The 21521-nt window shown below is 44.0% G+C and overlaps 1 protein-coding gene across 1 annotated transcript in view; it reads right to left on the bottom strand.

Moving 5' to 3' along the window:
- The window catches only part of BAK1 (BCL2 antagonist/killer 1), a 155318-nt gene that overhangs the window by 81434 nt on the left and 52363 nt on the right, over positions 1-21521 (bottom strand). Inside the window, exon 2 of the mRNA XM_069633525.1 lies at positions 1791-1920. Within this exon, the coding sequence (XP_069489626.1) occupies positions 1791-1878 (88 nt within the window). The 5' untranslated portion in view covers positions 1879-1920. The remainder of the gene's footprint in view (positions 1-1790; positions 1921-21521) is intronic.

Raw genomic sequence — 21521 nt, 5'->3', positions numbered from 1 at the left:
TTAGACGAAGAGCTGAGAGAGCCTTGATTTTTCATCTCAAGAACAGACAGAGCCACGGATCCAGCTCTGTCATTACACGAAGAGCTGAGAGAGCCTTGATTTTTCATCTCAAGAACAGACAGAGCCACGGATCCAGCTTGGTCATTAGAAGAAGAGGTGAGAGAGCCTTCGTTTTACATCTCAAGAACACACAGAGCCACAGATCCAGCTCGGTCATTACACGAAGAGCTGAGAGAGCCTTGGTTTTACATCTCAAGAACAGACAGAGCCACGGATCCAGCTCTGTCATTACACGAAGAGCTGAGAAGCCACGGATCCAGCTCTGTCATTAGACGAAGAGCCGAGAGAGCCTTGATTTTTCATCTCAAGAACAGACAGAGCCACGGATCCAGCTCTGTCATTACATGTATAACTGACAGGGCCTTGGTTTTTCATCTCAGGAACAAATAGAGCTAATATTCTAGCTCTGCCATTACATGAAGAGCGGAGTGTGCTTTGGTTTTCATCTCAGGCATTGACAGAGCTAATATTCGAGTACAGTAATTCCATGAAGAACAGACGGAGTTTGCAATCTGAGGCTGTCGTCACAGACAGATGACGGAATCTTAGACCTCATCTCATGAAGAGCAGACGGAGTCATTAATCCAGGCCTTTCTTCAAACGATAAGCAGACACACATCAGTCTTTGATCTCATGAAGAGCAGACAGAGCTAGGATCCTGATCTTTCATTAGATGAGGAGCAGACAGGGCAAAGTATCAGGAGATTCCTCATATGGTCTCTCGGATAGATAGCTCAGGGGCAATGCACTCACCTTGGAAGGAAGACAACGCAGACAAACACAGGTTGAACCCTTGGTCCGCACTTGGAAACCTCTGGGTATTCAGCACGTTAATAACCAATTACAAGAAACCTCTGGGTATTAAGTATGTTATAAATAACCAATTACAATAGGGAGAGCATTTCTAGAAGGAATTCTGGGATGTCGTGACATGCTTAGCAGGCGGTTCATAGATACTGGGCTGCCATTACAAGACCAGCAGATGGAGCAAAGGGTCCAGGGCCTTCTTCATATGGAGAACAGACAGGGGGCGAATCCTGAGGTTTCATGACACATTTAACATGCAGCTCGTGGATACAGAATGTCATTACACGAAGAGCAGACAGAGTGAAGGATCTGCAATTTTGATCATTGGGGGTGAAGACAGGGGTAAATTGTGGCTTGCCATGACACCATTAGCATAAAGCTCATGGATACTGGCATGCAATTGCATGGTGAGCAGACGGAGCTGGATTCCTAGGCTTTTATCGCATGTTGATATGATATGTTAGGTTATTTATAATGCACTTAATACCGAGAGGTTTCTAAGCACGGACCCGGGGATCGAACCTGTGTTGCTCCGTGACTTCTTGCTTCCAAGGCAAGCACGTTGACCCTTAGCTATCCTTCCAAGACTACAGGAGACTGAGGCACTAAGGCAGGGGTCTGCAACCTGTGGCTCCCCAGAGGTTTCTGACTCCAAATCCAACGATCCTTAACATTGACAGTGCTGGCTAGTGCTGATGGGAGTTGTAGTCCAAGACATCTGGAGAGTGACACGTTACAGACACCTGCACTAAGGCTAGACAGCAGAGGCAGGATGGTAGATTCCCCAACTTGACCATTTACACGCTCTTGAGCAAAGAAACAGAGTGGGGAAACTCGGTCAAACTGGTGCACAGAATGCTACCAGCCCAAAATATAAAGCATTTTAGGGTGTGTGATGTTTAGGTGCACGCTTGTGTACTCACCAGTGTTCAGTGTCATGGTAGATCGCCGCCGCCGTTGCCCGGCAGCCTCCCGAGGGTGGTCTGGGGGCCGGTCATTCCACTCCGCCATGCTGGGAAGGTGTAGGGCACAGAGCAGAAACACCTAGAAGGGCTGGCAGGATAAAGAGAGATTCGTTTTAAAAGCAGCATGAACGCTTGGAGAGCATCACGCCTGCAACATTAGAATATGCAACATGTTTTGCAAAGATGAACATACAAGATTTTTTTTAAAAAAGAATTTGCAACATTCTGTGACACAGAGAGAACAACAAGTTCTCACTGCTCATATAAACAACCTTTAAGAGGGCATAGGAAAAAGAGACTCGAAAAGCCAGTTCGATTTTTCTATGCAATCTCTCTAATACAGATGCCCGTTGGGAGGCCTGGAGCAGGAATAAATCAGCAAAAGGGGAGCCAGATGGAAAAACAGGCCATGCAGGAACTACAAAGGAACGATCGTCAAGTGGGAAAGCAGAGTATGCAGGAGCCGCTGAGGATAGCCTGGCAGCTGTGAAAAGCAGGGTATGCAGTGCCTACGGAGGAAATAGTGGCAGGTGGGACACACGGCATGCAGGAAGTACTGCAGAAAGCATGGTAGGTGGGAAAAGCATGGCATGCAGTGCGTACAGAGGAAATAGTGGCAGGTGGGAAACATGGCATGCACAAACTACTGCGGAAAGAATGCTAAGCAGGGCACGCAGTGCCTACCGAGGAAAGAATGGCAGGTGGACAAAACAGGGCATGCACGAACTACTGCAGAAAGCATGGTAGGTGGGAAAAGCAGGGCATGCAGTGCCTGCGGAGGAAAGAATGGCAGGTGGAAAAACAGGGCATGCACGAAAGAATGGCAGGTGGGAAAATCAGGGCATGCAGTGCCTACGGAGGAAATAGTGGCAGGTGGGACTCATGGCATGCAGGAAGTACTGCAGAAAGAATGGTAGGTGGGAAAAGCAGGGCTTGCAGTGCATACAGAGGAAATAGTGGCAGGTGGGATACATGGCATGCAGGAAGTACTGCAGAAAGAATGGTAGGTGGGAAAAGCAGGGCTTGCAGTGCGTACAGAGGAAATAGTGGCAGGTGGGAAACATGGCATGCAGGAAGTACTGCAGAAAGAATGGTAGGTGGGAAAAGCAGTGCATGCAGTACCTACAGAGGAAAGAACGGCAGGTGGAAAAAACAGGGCATGCACAAACTACTGCAGAAAGAATGGTAGGTGGGAAAGCAGGACATGCAGGAACTACTGCAAAAAGAATGGTAGGTGGGAAAGCAGGACATGCAGTGCCTACAGGGGAAATAGCGGCAGGTGGGAAACATGGCATGCAGGAACTACTGCTGAAAGAATGTTAGGTGGGAAAAACAACTCTGGGCAGCATAGGAGGTGGGAAAAGCAGGGCACACAGGAACCACTAAGTAAAGAACAACAGGTGGAAAAAGGCAGGAGATTTGTTTAGGCGCTGATGAGGAAAAATACCATGTGGGAAAAGCTGGCCAGGCAGTGGGAACTCACGTTGAAAAATGGACAGGTGGGGAAAGCAGAACTACTGAGGAAACACTGACAGGTGAGAAAGCAGGGCATGCAGGAACTACTGCAGAAAGAATGGTAGGTGGGAAAAGAAGGGCATGCAGGAACTACTGCAAAAAGAATGGTAGGTGGGAAAAGAAGGGCATTCAGGAACTATTAATTAAAGAAGAGCAGGTGGCAAAGCAGGGCATGCAGGAACTACTGAGGAAAGAACGGCAGGTGAGAAAAGAAGGGCATGCAGGACCTACTTAGTAAAGCAAAGCAGGTTTGAAAAGAAGGGCATGCAGGAACTATTAATTAAAGAAGAGCAGGTTGGAAAAGAAGGGCATGCATGAACTACTGAGGAAAGAACGGCAGGTGAGAAAAGAAGGGCATGCAGGAACTACTTAGTAAAGCGTAGCAGGTGCGAAAAGAGCATGCGGGAACTACTTAGTAAAGAATGGCATGTGGGAAAATAAGGGCATGCAGGAACTACTTAGTAAAGAGTACCAGGTGCAAAAAGAGCATGCAGGAACTACTTAGTAAAGAACAGCATGTGGGAAAAGCAGGGAATGCAGGAACTACTTAGTAAAGAACAGCATGTGGGAAAAGCAGGGAATGCAGGAACTACTTAGTAAAGAACGGCAGGGGAGAAAAAAGGGCATGCAGGAACTACTTAGTAAAGAACAGCAGGTGAGAAAAATAGAGCATGCAGGAAATACATAGTAAAGAACGTCAGGTGAGAAAATAAGGGCATGCAGGAACTACTTAGAAAAAAATGGCAGGTGAGAAAATAAGGGCATGCAGGGACTACTTAGTAAAAAACAGCAGGCGAGTAAATAAGGGCATGCAGGAACTACTTAGTAAAAAAACAGCAGGCGAGTAAATAAGGGCATGCAGGAACTACTTAGTAAATCAAAGCAGGTTTGAAAAGAATGGCATGCAGGAACTACTTAGTAAAGAACAGCAGGTGAGAAAAGAAGGGTATGCATAAACTACTTAGTAAAGAGCAGAAGGTGCGAAAAAAGCATGCAGGAACAACTTAGTAACAGCAGGTGAGAAAAGAAGGGCATGCAGGAACTACTTAGTAAAGAACCTCAGGGAGAAAATCAGGGCATGCAGGAACTACTTAATAAAGAGCAGCAAGTGAGAAAAGAAGGGCATGCAGGAACTACTAAGTAAGGAACAACAGGTGAGAAAAGAAGGGCATGCAGGAACTACTTAGTAAAGAGCAGCAGGTGAGAAAGAAAGGCATGCAGGAACTACTTAGTAAGGAACAGCAGGTGAGAAAAGAAGAGCATGCAGGAACTACTTAATAAAGAACAGCAGGTGAGAAAAGAAGGGCATGCAGGAACTACTTAGTAAAGAACGGCATGTGGGAAAAGAAGGGCATGCAGGAACTACTTAGTAAAGAGTAGCAAGTGCGAAAAGAGCATGCAGGAACTACTTAGTAAGGAACAGCAGGTGAGAAAAGAAGAGCATTCAGGAACTACTTAGTAAAGAACAGCAGGTGAGAAAAGAAGGGCATGCAGGAACTACTTAGTAAAGAACAGCATTTGGGAAAAGCAGGGAATGCAGGAACTACTTAGTAAAGAACGGCAGGTGAGAAAAAAGGGCATGCAGGAACTACTTAGTAAAGAACGTCAGGTGAGAAAATAAGGGCATGCAGGAACTACTTAGTAAAGAACGGCATGTGGGAAAAGAAGGGCATGCAGGAACTACTTAGTAAAGAGTAGCAGGTGCGAAAAGAGCATGCAGGAACTACTTAGTAAAGAACGGCATGTGGGAAAAGAAGGGCATGCAGGAACTACTTAGTAAAGAGTAGCAGGTGCGAAAAGAGCATGCAGGAACTACTTAGTAAAGAACAGCAGGTGAGAAAATAAGGGCATGCAGGAACTATTTAGTAAAGAACAGCAGGTGAGAAAAGAAGGGCATGCAGGAACTACTTAATAAAGAACGTCAGGGGGGAAATCAGAGCATGCAGGAACTACTTAGTAAAGAACGGCAGGTGAGAAAAGAAGGACATTCAGGAACTACTTCGTAAAGAACGGCGGGTAAAAAAGACGGACATGCAGGAACTACTTAGTAAAGGACAGCAGGTGAAAAAAGACAGGCATGCAGGAACTACTTAGTAAAGAACGGCAGGTGAGAAAAGAAGAGCATGCATGAACTTCTTAGTAAAGAACAGCAGTTGAGAAAAGAAGGGCATGCAGGAACTACTTAGTGAAGAACAGCAGTAGAGAAAAGAAGGGCATGCAGGAACTACTCAGTAAAGAACAGCAGTTGAGAAAAGAAGGGCATGCAGGAACTACTTAGTAAAGAACGGCAGGTGCGAAAAAAGCATGCAGGAACTACTTAGTAAAGAACGTCAGGTGAGAAAAGAAGAGCATGCATGAACTTCTTAGTAAAGAACAGCAGTTGAGAAAAGAAGGGCATGCAGGAACTACTTAGTAAAGAACAGCAGTTGGGAAAAGAAGGGCATGCAGGAACTACTTAGTAAAGAACGGCAGGTGCGAAAAAAGCATGCAGGAACTACTTAGTAAAGAACGGCAGGTGAGAAAAGAAGGACATGCAGAAACTACTTAGTAAACAATGGCAGGTAAAAAAGACGGGCATGCAGGAACTACTTAGTAAAGAGCAGCAGGTGAGAAAATAAGGGCATGCAGGAACTACTTAGTAAAGATCCGCAGGTAAGAAAATAAGGGCATGCAGGAACTACTTAGTAAAGAACGGAAGGTGAGAAAAGAAGGGCATGCAGGAACTACTTAATAAAGAACGTCAGGGGGAAATCAGGGCATGCAGGAACTACTTAGTAAAGAACGGCAGGTGAGAAAAGAAGGACATTCAGGAACTACTTCGTAAAGAACGGCGGGTAAAAAAGACGGGCATTGAGGAACTACTTAGTAAAGGACAGCAGGTGAAAAAAGACAGGCATGCAGGAACTACTTAGTAAAGAACGGCAGGTGAGAAAAGAAGAGCATGCATGAACTTCTTAGTAAAGAACAGCAGTTGAGAAAAGAAGGGCATGCAGGAACTACTTAGTAAAGAACAGAAGTTGAGAAAAGCAGGGCATGCAGGAACTACCGAGGAAAGAACGGCAGGTGAGAAAAGAAGGGCATGCAGGAACTACTTAGTAAAGCAAAGCAGGTTTGAAAAGAAGGGCATGCAGGAACTATTAATTAAAGAAGAGCAGGTTGGAAAAGAAGGGCATGCATGAACTACTGAGGAAAGAACGGCAGGTGAGAAAAGAAGGGCATGCAGGAACTACTTAGTAAAGCGTAGCAGGTGTGAAAAGAGCATGCGGGAACTACTTAGTAAAGAACGGCATGTGGGAAAAGAAGGGCATGCAGGAACTACTTAGTAAAGAGTAGCAGGTGCGAAAAGAGCATGCAGGAACTACTTAGTAAAGAACAGCATGTGGGAAAAGCAGGGAATGCAGGAACTACTTAGTAAAGAACGGCAGGGGAGAAAAAAGGGCATGCAGGAACTACTTAGTAAAGAACAGCAGGTGAGAAAAATAGAGCATGCAGGAAATACATAGTAAAAAACGTCAGGTGAGAAAATAAGGGCATGCAGGAACTACTTAGAAAAGAACGGCAGGTGAGAAAATAAGGGCATGCAGGAACTACTTAGTAAAAAACAGCAGGTGAGAAAAGAAGGGCATGCAGGAACTACTTAGTAAAGATCAGCAGGTAAGAAAATAAGGGCATGCAGGAACTACTTAGTAAATCAAAGCAGGTTTGAAAAGAATGGCATGCAGGAACTACTTAGTAAAGAACAGCAGGTGAGAAAAGAAGGGTATGCATAAACTACTTAGTAAAGAGCAGAAGGTGCGAAAAAAGCATGCAGGAACAACTTAGTAACAGTAGGTGAGAAAAGAAGGGCATGCAGGAACTACTTAGTAAAGAACCTCAGGGAGAAAATCAGGGCATGCGGGAACTACTTAATAAAGAGCAGCAAGTGAGAAAATAAGGGCATGCGGGAACTACTTAGTAAGGAACAACAGGTGAGAAAAGAAGGGCATGCAGGAACTACTTAGTAAGGAACAGCAGGTGAGAAAAGAAGAGCATGCAGGAACTACTTAATAAAGAACAGCAGGTGAGAAAAGAAGGGCATGCAGGAACTACTTAGTAAAGAACGGCATGTGGGAAAAGAAGGGCATGCAGGAACTACTTAGTAAAGAGTAGCAGGTGCGAAAAGAGCATGCAGGAACTACTTAGTAAGGAACAGCAGGTGAGAAAAGAAGAGCATGCAGGAACTACTTAGTAAAGAACAGCAGGTGAGAAAAGAAGGGCATGCAGGAACTACTTAGTAAAGAACAGCATTTGGGAAAAGCAGGGAATGCAGGAACTACTTAGTAAAGAACGGCAGGTGAGAAAAAAGGGCATGCAGGAACTACATAGTAAAGAATGTCAGGTCAGAAAATAAGGGCATGCAGGAACTACTTAGTAAAGAACGGCATGTGGGAAAAGAAGGGCATCCAGGAACTATTAGTAAAGAGTAGCAGGTGCGAAAAGAGCATGCAGGAACTACTTAGTAAAGAACGGCATGTGGGAAAAGAAGGGCATGCAGGAACTACTTAGTAAAGAGTAGCAGGTGCGAAGAGAGCATGCAGGAACTACTTAGTAAAGAACAGCATGTGGGAAAAGCAGGGAATGCAGGAACTACTTAGTAAAGAGCAGCAGGTGAGAAAATAAGGGCATGCAGGAACTACTTAGTAAAGATCCGCAGGTAAGAAAATAAGGGCATGCAGGAACTACTTAGTAAAGAACGGCAGGTGAGAAAAGAAGGGCATGCAGGAACTACTTAATAAAGAACGTCAGGGGGGAAATCAGGGCATGCAGGAACTACTTAGTAAAGAACGGCAGGTGAGAAAAGAAGGACATTCAAGAACTAATTCGTAAAGAACGGCGGGTAAAAAAGACAGGCATGCAGGAACTACTTAGTAAAGAACGGCAGGTGAGAAAAGAAGAGCATGCATGAACTTCTTAGTAAAGAACAGCAGTTGAGAAAAGACAGGCATGCAGGAACTACTTAGTGAAGAACAGCAGTTGAGAAAAGAAGGGCATGCAGGAACTACTTAGTAAAGAACAGCAGTTGAGAAAAGAAGGGCATGCAGGAACTACTTAGTAAAGAACGGCAGGTGCGAAAAAAGCATGCAGGAACTACTTAGTAAAGAATGACAGGTGAGAAAAGAAGAACATGCATGAACTTCTTAGTAAAGAACAGCAGTTGAGAAAAGAAGGGCATGCAGGAACTACTTAGTAAAGAACAGCAGTTGAGAAAAGAAGGGCATGCAGGAACTACTTAGTAAAGAGTAGCAGGTGCGAAAAGAGCATGCAGGAACTACTTAGTAAGGAACAGCAGGTGAGAAAAGAAGAGCATGCAGGAACTACTTAGTAAAGAACAGCAGGTGAGAAAAGAAGGGCATGCAGGAACTACTTAGTAAAGAACAGCATTTGGGAAAAGCAGGGAATGCAGGAACTACTTAGTAAAGAACGGCAGGTGAGAAAAAAGGGCATGCAGGAACTACATAGTAAAGAATGTCAGGTCAGAAAATAAGGGCATGCAGGAACTACTTAGTAAAGAACGGCATGTGGGAAAAGAAGGGCATCCAGGAACTATTAGTAAAGAGTAGCAGGTGCGAAAAGAGCATGCAGGAACTACTTAGTAAAGAACGGCATGTGGGAAAAGAAGGGCATGCAGGAACTACTTAGTAAAGAGTAGCAGGTGCGAAAAGAGCATGCAGGAACTACTTAGTAAAGAACAGCATGTGGGAAAAGCAGGGAATGCAGGAACTACTTAGTAAAGAGCAGCAGGTGAGAAAATAAGGGCATGCAGGAACTACTTAGTAAAGATCCGCAGGTAAGAAAATAAGGGCATGCAGGAACTACTTAGTGAAGAACGGCAGGTGAGAAAAGAAGTGCATGCAGGAACTACTTAATAAAGAACGTCAGGGGGGAAATCAGGGCATGCAGGAACTACTTAGTAAAGAACGGCAGGTGAGAAAAGAAGGACATTCAAGAACTAATTCGTAAAGAACGGCGGGTAAAAAAGACAGGCATGCAGGAACTACTTAGTAAAGAACGGCAGGTGAGAAAAGAAGAGCATGCATGAACTTCTTAGTAAAGAACAGCAGTTGAGAAAAGACAGGCATGCAGGAACTACTTAGTGAAGAACAGCAGTTGAGAAAAGAAGGGCATGCAGGAACTACTTAGTAAAGAACAGCAGTTGAGAAAAGAAGGGCATGCAGGAACTACTTAGTAAAGAACGGCAGGTGCGAAAAAAGCATGCAGGAACTACTTAGTAAAGAACGGCAGGTGAGAAAAGAAGAACATGCATGAACTTCTTAGTAAAGAACAGCAGTTGAGAAAAGAAGGGCATGCAGGAACTACTTAGTAAAGAACAGCAGTTGAGAAAAGAAGGGCATGCAGGAACTACTTAGTAAAGAACGGCAGGTGCGAAAAAAGCATGCAGGAACTACTTAGTAAAGAACGGCAGGTGAGAAAAGAAGGACATGCAGAAACTACTTAGTAAACAATGGCAGGGAAAAAAGACGGGCATGCAGGAACTACTTAGTAAAGAGCAGCAGGTGAGAAAATAAGGACATGCAGGAACTACTTAGTAAAGATCCGCAGGTAAGAAAATAAGGGCATGCAGGAACTACTCAGTAAAGAACGGCAGGTGAGAAAAGAAGGGAATGCAGGAACTACTTAATAAAGAACGTCAGGGGGGAAATCAGGGCATGCAGGAACTACTTAGTAAAGAACGGCAGGTGAGAAAAGAAGGACATTCAGGAACTACTTCGTAAAGAACGGCGGGTAAAAAAGACGGGCATGCAGGAACTACTTAGTAAAGGACAGCAGGTGAGAAAAGAAGAGCATGCATGAACTTCTTAGTAAAGAACAGCAGTTGAGAAAAGAAGGGCATGCAGGAACTACTTAGTGAAGAACAGCAGTTGAGAAAAGAAGGGCATGCAGGAACTACTCAGTAAAGAACAGCAGTTGAGAAAAGAAGGGCATGCAGGAACTACTTAGTAAAGAACGGCAGGTGCGAAAAAAGCATGCAGGAACTACTTAGTAAAGAATGGCAGTTGAGAAAAGACAGGCATGCAGGAACTACTTAGTGAAGAACAGCAGTTGAGAAAAGAAGGGCGTGCAGGAACTACTTAGTAAAGAACAGCAGTTGAGAAAAGAAGGGCATGCAGGAACTACTTAGTAAAGAACGGCAGGTGCGAAAAAAGCATGCAGGAACTACTTAGTAAAGAACGGCAGGTGAGAAAAGAAGAACATGCATGAACTTCTTAGTAAAGAACAGCAGTTGAGAAAAGAAGGGCATGCAGGAACTACTTAGTAAAGAACAGCAGTTGAGAAAAGAAGGGCATGCAGGAACTACTTAGTAAAGAACGGCAGGTGCGAAAAAAGCCTGCAGGAACTACTTAGTAAAGAACGGCAGGTGAGAAAAGAAGGACATGCAGAAACTACTTAGTAAACAATGGCAGGTAAAAAAGACGGGCATGCAGGAACTACTTAGTAAAGAGCAGCAGGTGAGAAAATAAGGACATGCAGGAACTACTTAGTAAAGATCCGCAGGTAAGAAAATAAGGGCATGCAGGAACTACTTAGTAAAGAACGGCAGGTGAGAAAAGAAGGGCATGCAGGAACTACTTAATAAAGAACGTCAGGGGGGAAATCAGGGCATGCAGGAACTACTTAGTAAAGAACGGCAGGTGAGAAAAGAAGGACATTCAGGAACTACTTCGTAAAGAACGGCGGGTAAAAAAGACGGGCATGCAGGAACTACTTAGTAAAGGACAGCAGTTGAGAAAAGAAGGGCATGCAGGAACTACTTAGTGAAGAACAGCAGTTGAGAAAAGAAGGGCATGCAGGAACTACTTAGTAAAGAACAGCAGTTGAGAAAAGAAGGGCATGCAGGAACTACTTAGTAAAGAACGGCAGGTGCGAAAAAAGCATGCAGGAACTACTTAGTAAAGAACGGCAGGTGAGAAAAGAAGGACATGCAGAAACTACTTAGTAAACAATGGCAGGTAAAAAAGACGGGCATGCAGGAACTACTTAGTAAAGAGCAGCAGGTGAGAAAATAAGGACATGCAGGAACTACTTAGTAAAGATCCGCAGGTAAGAAAATAAGGGCATGCAGGAACTACTTAGTAAAGAACGGCAGGTGAGAAAAGAAGGGAATGCAGGAACTACTTAATAAAGAACGTCAGGGGGAAATCAGGGCATGCAGGAACTACTTAGTAAAGAACGGCAGTTGAGAAAAGAAGGACATTCAGGAACTACTTCGTAAAGAACGGCGGGTAAAAAAGACGGGCATGCAGGAACTACTTAGTAAAGGACAGCAGGTGAAAAAAGACAGGCATGCAGGAACTACTTAGTAAAGAACGGCAGGTGAGAAAAGAAGAGCATGCATGAACTTCTTAGTAAAGAACAGCAGTTGAGAAAAGAAGGGCATGCAGGAACTACTTAGTGAAGAACAGCAGTTGAGAAAAGAAGGGCATGCAGGAACTACTCAGTAAAGAACAGCAGTTGAGAAAAGAAGGGCATGCAGGAACTACTTAGTAAAGAACGGCAGGTGCGAAAAAAGCATGCAGGAACTACTTAGTAAAGAATGGCAGTTGAGAAAAGACAGGCATGCAGGAACTACTTAGTGAAGAACAGCAGTTGAGAAAAGAAGGGCATGCAGGAACTACTTAGTAAAGAACAGCAGTTGAGAAAAGAAGGGCATGCAGGAACTACTTAGTAAAGAACGGCAGGTGGGAAAAAAGCATGCAGGAACTACTTAGTAAAGAACGGCAGGTGAGAAAAGAAGAACATGCATGAACTTCTTAGTAAAGAACAGCAGTTGAGAAAAGAAGGGCATGCAGGAACTACTTAGTAAAGAACAGCAGTTGAGAAAAGAAGGGCATGCAGGAACTACTTAGTAAAGAACGGCAGGTGCGAAAAAAGCATGCAGGAACTACTTAGTAAAGAACGGCAGGTGAGAAAAGAAGGACATGCAGAAACTACTTAGTAAACAATGGCAGGTAAAAAAGACGGGCATGCAGGAACTACTTAGTAAAGAGCAGCAGGTGAGAAAATAAGGACATGCAGGAACTACTTAGTAAAGATCCGCAGGTAAGAAAATAAGGGCATGCAGGAACTACTTAGTAAAGAACGGCAGGTGAGAAAAGAAGGGCATGCAGGAACTACTTAATAAAGAACGTCAGGGGGGAAATCAGGGCATGCAGGAACTACTTAGTAAAGAACGGCAGGTTAGAAAAGAAGGACATTCAGGAACTACTTCGTAAAGAACGGCGGGTAAAAAAGACGGGCATGCAGGAACTACTTAGTAAAGGACAGCAGGTGAAAAAAGACAGGCATGCAGGAACTACTTAGTAAAGAACGGCAGGTGAGAAAAGAAGAGCATGCATGAACTTCTTAGTAAAGAACAGCAGTTGCGAAAAGAAGGGCATGCAGGAACTACTTAGTGAAGAACAGCAGTTGAGAAAAGAAGGGCATGCAGGAACTACTCAGTAAAGAACAGCAGGTGCGAAAAAAGCATGCAGGAACTACTTAGTAAAGAATGTCAGGTGAGAAAAGAAGAGCATGCATGAACTTCTTAGTAAAGAACAGCAGTTGAGAAAAGAAGGGCATGCAGGAACGACTTAGTAAAGAACAGCAGTTGAGAAAAGAAGGGCATGCAGGAACTACTTAGTAAAGAACGGCAGGTGCGAAAAAAGCATGCAGGAACTACTTAGTAAAGAACGGCAGATGAGAAAAGAAGGACATGCAGAAACTACTTAGTAAACAATGGCAGGTAAAAAAGACGGGCATGCAGGAACTACTTAGTAAAGGATAGCAGGTGAAAAAAGACAGGCATGCAGGAACTACTTAGTAAAGAACGGCAGGTGAGAAAAGAAGGGCATGCAGGAACTATTTAGGAAAAGAACGGCAGGTAAAAGACGGGCATGCAGGAACTACTTAGTAAACAATGGCAGATGAAAAAGGACGGGCATGCAGGAACTACTTAGTAAAGAACGGCAGGTGAGAAAAGAAGAGCATGCATGAACTTCTTAGTAAAGAACAGCAGTTGAGAAAAGAAGGGCATGCAGGAACTACTTAGTAAAGAACAGCAGTTGAGAAAAGAAGGGCATGCAGGAACTACCTAGTAAAGAACGGCAGGTGCGAAAAAAGCATGCAGGAACTACTTAGTAAAGAACGTCAGGTGGTAAAAGAAGGGCATGCAGGAACTACTTAGTAAAGAACGGCAGGTAAAAGACGGGCATGCAGGAACTACTTAGTAAACAATGGCAGGTAAAAGACGGGCATGCAGGAACTACTTAGTAAACAATGGCAGGTGAAAAAAGACGGGCTTGCAGGAACTACTTAGTAAAGAACGTCAGGTGGGAAAAGAAGGGCATGCAGGAACTACTTAATAAAGAACGTCAGGGGGAAATCAGGGCATGCAGGAACTACTTAGTAAAGAACGGCAGTTGAGAAAAGAAGGACATTCAGGAACTACTTCGTAAAGAACGGCGGGTAAAAAAGACGGGCATGCAGGAACTACTTAGTAAAGGACAGCAGGTGAAAAAAGACAGGCATGCAGGAACTACTTAGTAAAGAACGGCAGGTGAGAAAAGAAGAGCATGCATGAACTTCTTAGTAAAGAACAGCAGTTGAGAAAAGAAGGGCATGCAGGAACTACTTAGTGAAGAACAGCAGTTGAGAAAAGAAGGGCATGCAGGAACTACTCAGTAAAGAACAGCAGTTGAGAAAAGAAGGGCATGCAGGAACTACTTAGTAAAGAACGGCAGGTGCGAAAAAAGCATGCAGGAACTACTTAGTAAAGAATGGCAGTTGAGAAAAGACAGGCATGCAGGAACTACTTAGTGAAGAACAGCAGTTGAGAAAGGAAGGGCATGCAGGAACTACTTAGTAAAGAACAGCAGTTGAGAAAAGAAGGGCATGCAGGAACTACTTAGTAAAGAACGGCAGGTGGGAAAAAAGCATGCAGGAACTACTTAGTAAAGAACGGCAGGTGAGAAAAGAAGAACATGCATGAACTTCTTAGTAAAGAACAGCAGTTGAGAAAAGAAGGGCATGCAGGAACTACTTAGTAAAGAACAGCAGTTGAGAAAAGAAGGGCATGCAGGAACTACTTAGTAAAGAACGGCAGGTGCGAAAAAAGCATGCAGGAACTACTTAGTAAAGAACGGCAGGTGAGAAAAGAAGGACATGCAGAAACTACTTAGTAAACAATGGCAGGTAAAAAAGACGGGCATGCAGGAACTACTTAGTAAAGAGCAGCAGGTGAGAAAATAAGGACATGCAGGAACTACTTAGTAAAGATCCGCAGGTAAGAAAATAAGGGCATGCAGGAACTACTTAGTAAAGAACGGCAGGTGAGAAAAGAAGGGCATGCAGGAACTACTTAATAAAGAACGTCAGGGGGGAAATCAGGGCATGCAGGAACTACTTAGTAAAGAACGGCAGGTTAGAAAAGAAGGACATTCAGGAACTACTTCGTAAAGAACGGCGGGTAAAAAAGACGGGCATGCAGGAACTACTTAGTAAAGGACAGCAGGTGAAAAAAGACAGGCATGCAGGAACTACTTAGTAAAGAACGGCAGGTGAGAAAAGAAGAGCATGCATGAACTTCTTAGTAAAGAACAGCAGTTGCGAAAAGAAGGGCATGCAGGAACTACTTAGTGAAGAACAGCAGTTGAGAAAAGAAGGGCATGCAGGAACTACTCAGTAAAGAACAGCAGGTGCGAAAAAAGCATGCAGGAACTACTTAGTAAAGAATGTCAGGTGAGAAAAGAAGAGCATGCATGAACTTCTTAGTAAAGAACAGCAGTTGAGAAAAGAAGGGCATGCAGGAACGACTTAGTAAAGAACAGCAGTTGAGAAAAGAAGGGCATGCAGGAACTACTTAGTAAAGAACGGCAGGTGCGAAAAAAGCATGCAGGAACTACTTAGTAAAGAACGGCAGATGAGAAAAGAAGGACATGCAGAAACTACTTAGTAAACAATGGCAGGTAAAAAAGACGGGCATGCAGGAACTACTTAGTAAAGGATAGCAGGTGAAAAAAGACAGGCATGCAGGAACTACTTAGTAAAGAACGGCAGGTGAGAAAAGAAGGCCATGCAGGAACTATTTAGGAAAAGAACGGCAGGTAAAAGACGGGCATGCAGGAACTACTTAGTAAACAATGGCAGATGAAAAAAGACGGGCATGCAGGAACTACTTAGTAAAGAACGGCAGGTGAGAAAAGAAGAGCATGCATGAACTTCTTAGTAAAGAACAGCAGTTGAGAAAAGAAGGGCATGCAGGAACTACTTAGTAAAGAACAGCAGTTGAGAAAAGAAGGGCATGCAGGAACTACCTAGTAAAGAACGGCAGGTGCGAAAAAAGCATGCAGGAACTACTTAGTAAAGAACGTCAGGTGGTAAAAGAAGGGCATGCAGGAACTACTTAGTAAAGAACGGCAGGTAAAAGACGGGCATGCAGGAACTACTTAGTAAACAATGGCAGGTAAAAGACGGGCATGCAGGAACTACTTAGTAAACAATGGCAGGTGAAAAAAGACGGGCTTGCAGGAACTACTTAGTAAAGAACGTCAGGTGGGAAAAGAAGGGCATGCAGGAACTACTAAGTAAAGAACAGCAGTTGAGAAAAGAAGGGCATGCAGGAACTACTTAGTAAAGAACGGCAGATGCGAAAAAAGCATGCAGGAATTACTTAGTAAAGAGCGGCAGGTAAAAGACGGGCATGCAGTAACTACTTAGTAAACAATGGCAGGTGAAAAAAGACGGGCATGCAGGAACTACTTAGTAAAGAACGTCAGGTGGGAAAAGAAGGGCATGCAGGAACTACTAAGTAAAGAACAGCAGTTGAGAAAAGAAGGGCATGCAGGAACTATTAAGTAAAGAACAGCAGTTGAGAAAAGAAGGGCATGCAGGAACTACTTAGTAAAGAACGGCAGATGCGAAAAAAGCATGCAGGAATTACTTAGTAAAGAGCAGCAGGTGAGAAAAGAAGGGCATGCAGGAACTACTTAGTAAAGAACGTCAGGTGGGAAAAGAAGGGCATGCAGGAACTACTTAGTAAACAATGGCAGATGAAAAAAGACGGGCATGCAGGAACTACTTAGTAAAGAACGGCAGGTGAGAAAAGAAGAGCATGCATGAACTTCTTAGTAAAGAACAGCAGTTGAGAAAAGAAGGGCATGCAGGAACTACTTAGTAAAGAACAGCAGGTGAGAAAAGAAGGGCATGCAGGAACTACTTAGTAAACAATGGCAGGTGAAAAAAGACGGGCATGCAGGAACTACTTAGTAAAGAACGTCAGGTGGGAAAAGAAGGGCATGCAGGAACTACTAAGTAAAGAACAGCATTTGAGAAAAGAAGGGCATGCAGGAACTACTAAGTAAAGAACAGCAGTTGAGAAAAGAAGGGCATGCAGGAATTACTTAGTAAAGAACGGCAGGTGAGAAAAGAAGAGCATGCAGGAAATATTTGATAAAGAACAGCAGGTGAGAAAAGAAGGGCATGCAGGAACTTCTAAGTAAAGAACAGCAGAGGAGAAAAGAAGGGCATGCAGGAACTACTTAGTAAAGAACGGCAGGTGAGAAAAGAAGGACATGCAGGAACTACTTGATAAAGAACAGCAGGTGAGAAAAGAAGGACATGCGGGAACTTCTAAGTAAAGAACAGCAGATGAGAAAAGAAGTGCATACAGGAACTACTTAGTAAAGAACGGCAGGTAGGAAAAGAAGGGCATGCAGGAACTACTTAGTAAAGAACGGCAGGTGTGAAAAGAAGGGCATGCAGGAACTACTTAGTAAAGAACTGCAGGTGGGAAATGCAGGGCATGTATGAACTGCCTAGGAAGGTTAGTATAATGGAAAAGCAGACCGTGCATTGGGGAAACAATTGCAACGAGGAAATGCTGGAATGCAGGAACTACAGAGGAAAGGGTTTGCGTAGGGAAATCAGGCAATGCAGGAACCACTAAAGAGAGATAAGTGGCAGGATAACAGGAATGCCTGAGTATACTTTAGAAAGAAAGGCAGTAAGAAAAGGAGTATGTAGGAACTTCTGATGCAGGAACCTCTGAGGAAAGTGTGCACACTGGGAGGGCATTAAGGAAAGTCCTAGTATGCAGGAACTGCTGAGGAAAGGAGGACTTGCTGACTGCACTGTTTGAAGGCGATATAGAAAAAACCCTTGTAGCCTGCTGGTCCAATAGGAATGAAGCAGGAATACATCTTCCAGAGTGCACTGCGTTGCACAAAGCAATGCTTAGGGAATTATGACAACAGGTCAAAAGAGGTGCACCGAATTGCTGAACAGAAAATTGGTTGGGGCAGGAAGCAGCAACACCATTTCACCAAAATGCCAGGGGTAGCGGAAGTGACATCATTTGACCCTTGACCTCTAATGACATAACAGGAAGTGATGTCATTTGACCCCACCCTGAAGTGACTTCACGGGAAGTGATGGAATACAACCTTTTACCCCTTGACAAAACAGGAAGTGGCATCACATATTGTTCCTAAGTACACTGCGATAAATATGGTTACGATATCACTGTAATTTGATATACATTTTATACAAGAATGAATCACCATATGTATCATTAAGATCAGTGTGTATAGGCCCATATAACCAAATGACTGTGAATGCAAGCAGACGTCCAAGGCCAAATGATAATGATGTGTAATTTTATACCACTTCCACTTAAGCACTTTATATAGAACAAATATACATACAATATCACCCAACCTGTGTTGGTACTCATTTATAGACCACAAAAGGACAAAAGGCTGAGTTGGTCTTGCCGAGATTCCAACCTGCAACATGCAGATCACACACACATCGCAGCAGCGAGCGCAAAAGGCAGATCACAAACACATCGTATCAGCGAGCGCTCAACCCACTGAGCTTTCTTACCAGCTACAGCTATCCTACCAGCTATAGTAAAATGAGCAATTACATGTCTGGATGTTCTCAAAGTCAGAAAGCAAATTACACTGTGTAGTGGATACCATTAAACTGGTAACTGAGATTTAACAGCAGGCCAGTTCATCTGCAGGTCTGGTGCAAAGGATCTACTTTTCGGGCTTCAGACATTCGCAAATACATACCATTGAGAGGGTTCATAAGTATGAATTAAATAATTTAGAGTAGCGCAGGGAAAGCAGCGGACTCACGCGGCATCCAATACTCTGGGCACTCGTTACCACATACATGCAAACAAACATCCTGAACAGCATGCCAGGGAGACAGGAAAGATAGACAGATTGCAACAAATCATTAATTGTGGCACAATTAAATCAAGGGCCACTTTATGTACTATGGTCAAACATTTCTACACTGTGCCCAAGCTTTTAGGCACAAGGATGTTGTCAAGTGACTGAGGACACTGAGATGGAATGTCTTGTGATGATCGTAACAGAGATAACGGCAGAAAAAAACATGCTATAACCGCAACTTGCGAAAAACAAAATACATAGGCCCTCATTAGGACCCTGGCGGAGGACCATGGTGCAATTTGGTCCATGGCGCTAAGCTGCCAACTCCGCCAAGGTGGTTGGCGGACTTACCGCCCCATGCCGACCTTGGCGGGGCGGTAAGTCCCCAATCCCCATTTTACCCTTCCCCATTCCCATTCCTGCCCCATAGGATATAATGGGAGTGGGGAAGGCGTTAATTACGCCACCGTAAATTACGGTGGCGTAATTAACAACAAGTCCCGTAGCGCCATGGATTTTTCCGCCTGCAAAAAGCAGGCGTAAAAATCATCCATGGCGCTACGGGAACTCGTAGTCTGGCGGAGAGGTACGCCATGCACTACGCCGGCGTAAAACCCTCTCCGCCAGGGTCCTAATGAGGGCCATATAGTTTTTGTATGCATTGTGAATTGGAGGTGTTTAAGAACAGACTAAATCAGACTTAATCAGTGACTCACCCCCTGAAGTGTGCCTAAAATAAATCTTTTTATTGAGTCTAGCAATTATTGTATAGAATTCCAAAAATACTTTGTTATTCCTATTCTTTCTTATTTAGAGTCACCGCGCACTCAAAGTGTTACACTTGTGGAACCTGTTTTTTTTTTAAGTGGCCTGGAAAAGAAAGCAAGCCTCTCCGGAAGCAAAGAGCCTCATGGTGCTGGCCACATCCCAGGAGCTTCAATTAAAATTTCTTTTTTTTTTCAAGATTTTTATTTTATTTTAGGGGTAGCAAGGGAGACCCCAGGGGTTGCAGTTGCGATCCCTGGCGATGCCTAAATGACATCCCTGGCAGGAAGAGCTGAAATGATTCTGGACGGAGCTGTGGGAGCCCCGAGATTCAAGAGTGAATGACGGGTGTCTGACTGGAGGAGAGGCAGGCATGGAACAACTGTTTGTTGATGGCTCCAAGGCATTCTCAGCATTATGTGCAGATTAGTTACAAAACATTTAAAAAAAAAAACAAACAATAAACATCAAAAGAGGCCCTCATTGCGAGTTTGGCAGTAAATCCAGCGAAATACAGACAAACTCAATTTCAGTTACCGCCACTTGGCCCTGTGTAGTTACCAAGGGATTATATAAGTGGTAGTAGTGTCCCATTTCTGGGGTCCATAGGACTCCATGGGGATATACTGACGGCAGAAATACCACACTGTAAATTAATCGATTGACCCCCAGTAACACGCTGGAGGTAAATTCACCACCTTTCCTCTGAAATCAGTGGAATTACCATGTGGTAATTCCGTCTGTGGTAAATCCACCAAAAAATTATTATTTGGCAGTGCGGGAAAATTGGCAGTAACAGAATTAGTGGCACTTTTTTTCAGCACCGCCAAACTTGTAATGAGGCCCAGTTTTTCCCTTTTGGAACACATTTCTGCATTGAGGTTTAGATGGCAGAATGGATCTGGGGACCAGCAGAGCACTGTACAGCAAGGCTGTGTCGGTGAATGGCAGAAGCATGCAGTTAGGATATGGAGAGACAGGGAATGTAGTGAGTTACAGGATGGGTTTGGCTGTTAGGGAGTGAATTGGTGGACTTAGTCCACGGTTTGTCAAATTCTAACCTCTACAGCAGGGGTGTGCAGCTTTTGTCTCTCTCCAGATGTTTTGGACTACGACTCCCATCACTCCTAAGCATCATAGTCAATGGCAAGGGATCATGGAAATTGGAACACAAAACACACTTAGAGCAGAAGGTTGCAGACCCCTGCACTACAGGGTAGCATTTAGAAACATATAATAAATGCACGCACTCCCCTCAAAGCATCTGACCTTCCTCCCGGCCCTGTGGAGTCCCTGGCTGTGAACCAGCAATCCCTTACTTTGCCTTCTTTTGCTACGAGAGAGGAAGCAAAGATGTCCCTTCAATTCCACCCAAGACATCAAAGGAGTATCAGGTAATTATGTCCTCAAACATAATGTCGTTGGGGACAGCCATTGGCGATAATATAAATAGTGACATTGTGCATTGGGACAGGTTGTGGGGATGGCCCCTGCCCACCATGTAAAAAAACAAAAAAAATGGGGGTAGCAAGGGTGCCCCCCTCATGTTCAATGTAATACAGTCTCTCGAAAGAACGGCTACTTTTTTGTCAGGAGACATTTTTGCAGGGACATTATTACATGAAACCATCAAAGGGTGGCATGGTACTGACCAACGCCCCCCAGATCCCTCCCGTAACACTTTCCCACCTGTTCTATACCAATTCATCCCATCTTCAAACAAGCAACTTATTTCCAGGGTCTCTCTCCAGGAATCCCCTCTTCTTATTATAGGATGCAAATCGGGGTTCACGCGCCAGAATCCCCCAAGAACGTTAGTGTGCTCAGAGCTACTTAAAGGATGTCAAACAAAACTGGGAGCATTGCTGTGCTAAACAAGACTGCAGATGAAGTAGGACCACATGTTTCAGTTTAAAGGGTGCTGTGCTCTATAAATAATAAACTAAACTAAAGATTGTGTTGAGGTCAAGTATTATTGAGCGCCTGGAGACTGCCCTTGGGTGGTAGCGTTGCGCGTTATCAAATCCCCCAAAATACCATAACATAACATATTGATGGAAGCTGGCGATTTAAAACTAAGGAAGCAACATGGAAGGGTACACAGTTGTGGTACTCGGGACTAGAAAAAAAGAAATTAATAAATATAACAGAAATGAATGAGACAACATGCTACGAAAAACATTGATCA

The sequence above is a fragment of the Ambystoma mexicanum genome, chromosome 13, assembly GCF_040938575.1.
Source record: "Ambystoma mexicanum isolate Mex_15411 chromosome 13, UKY_AmexF1_1, whole genome shotgun sequence".
Lineage (NCBI taxonomy): Eukaryota > Metazoa > Chordata > Amphibia > Caudata > Ambystomatidae > Ambystoma > Ambystoma mexicanum.
This window is presented reverse-complemented; position numbering and strand designations above follow the sequence as displayed.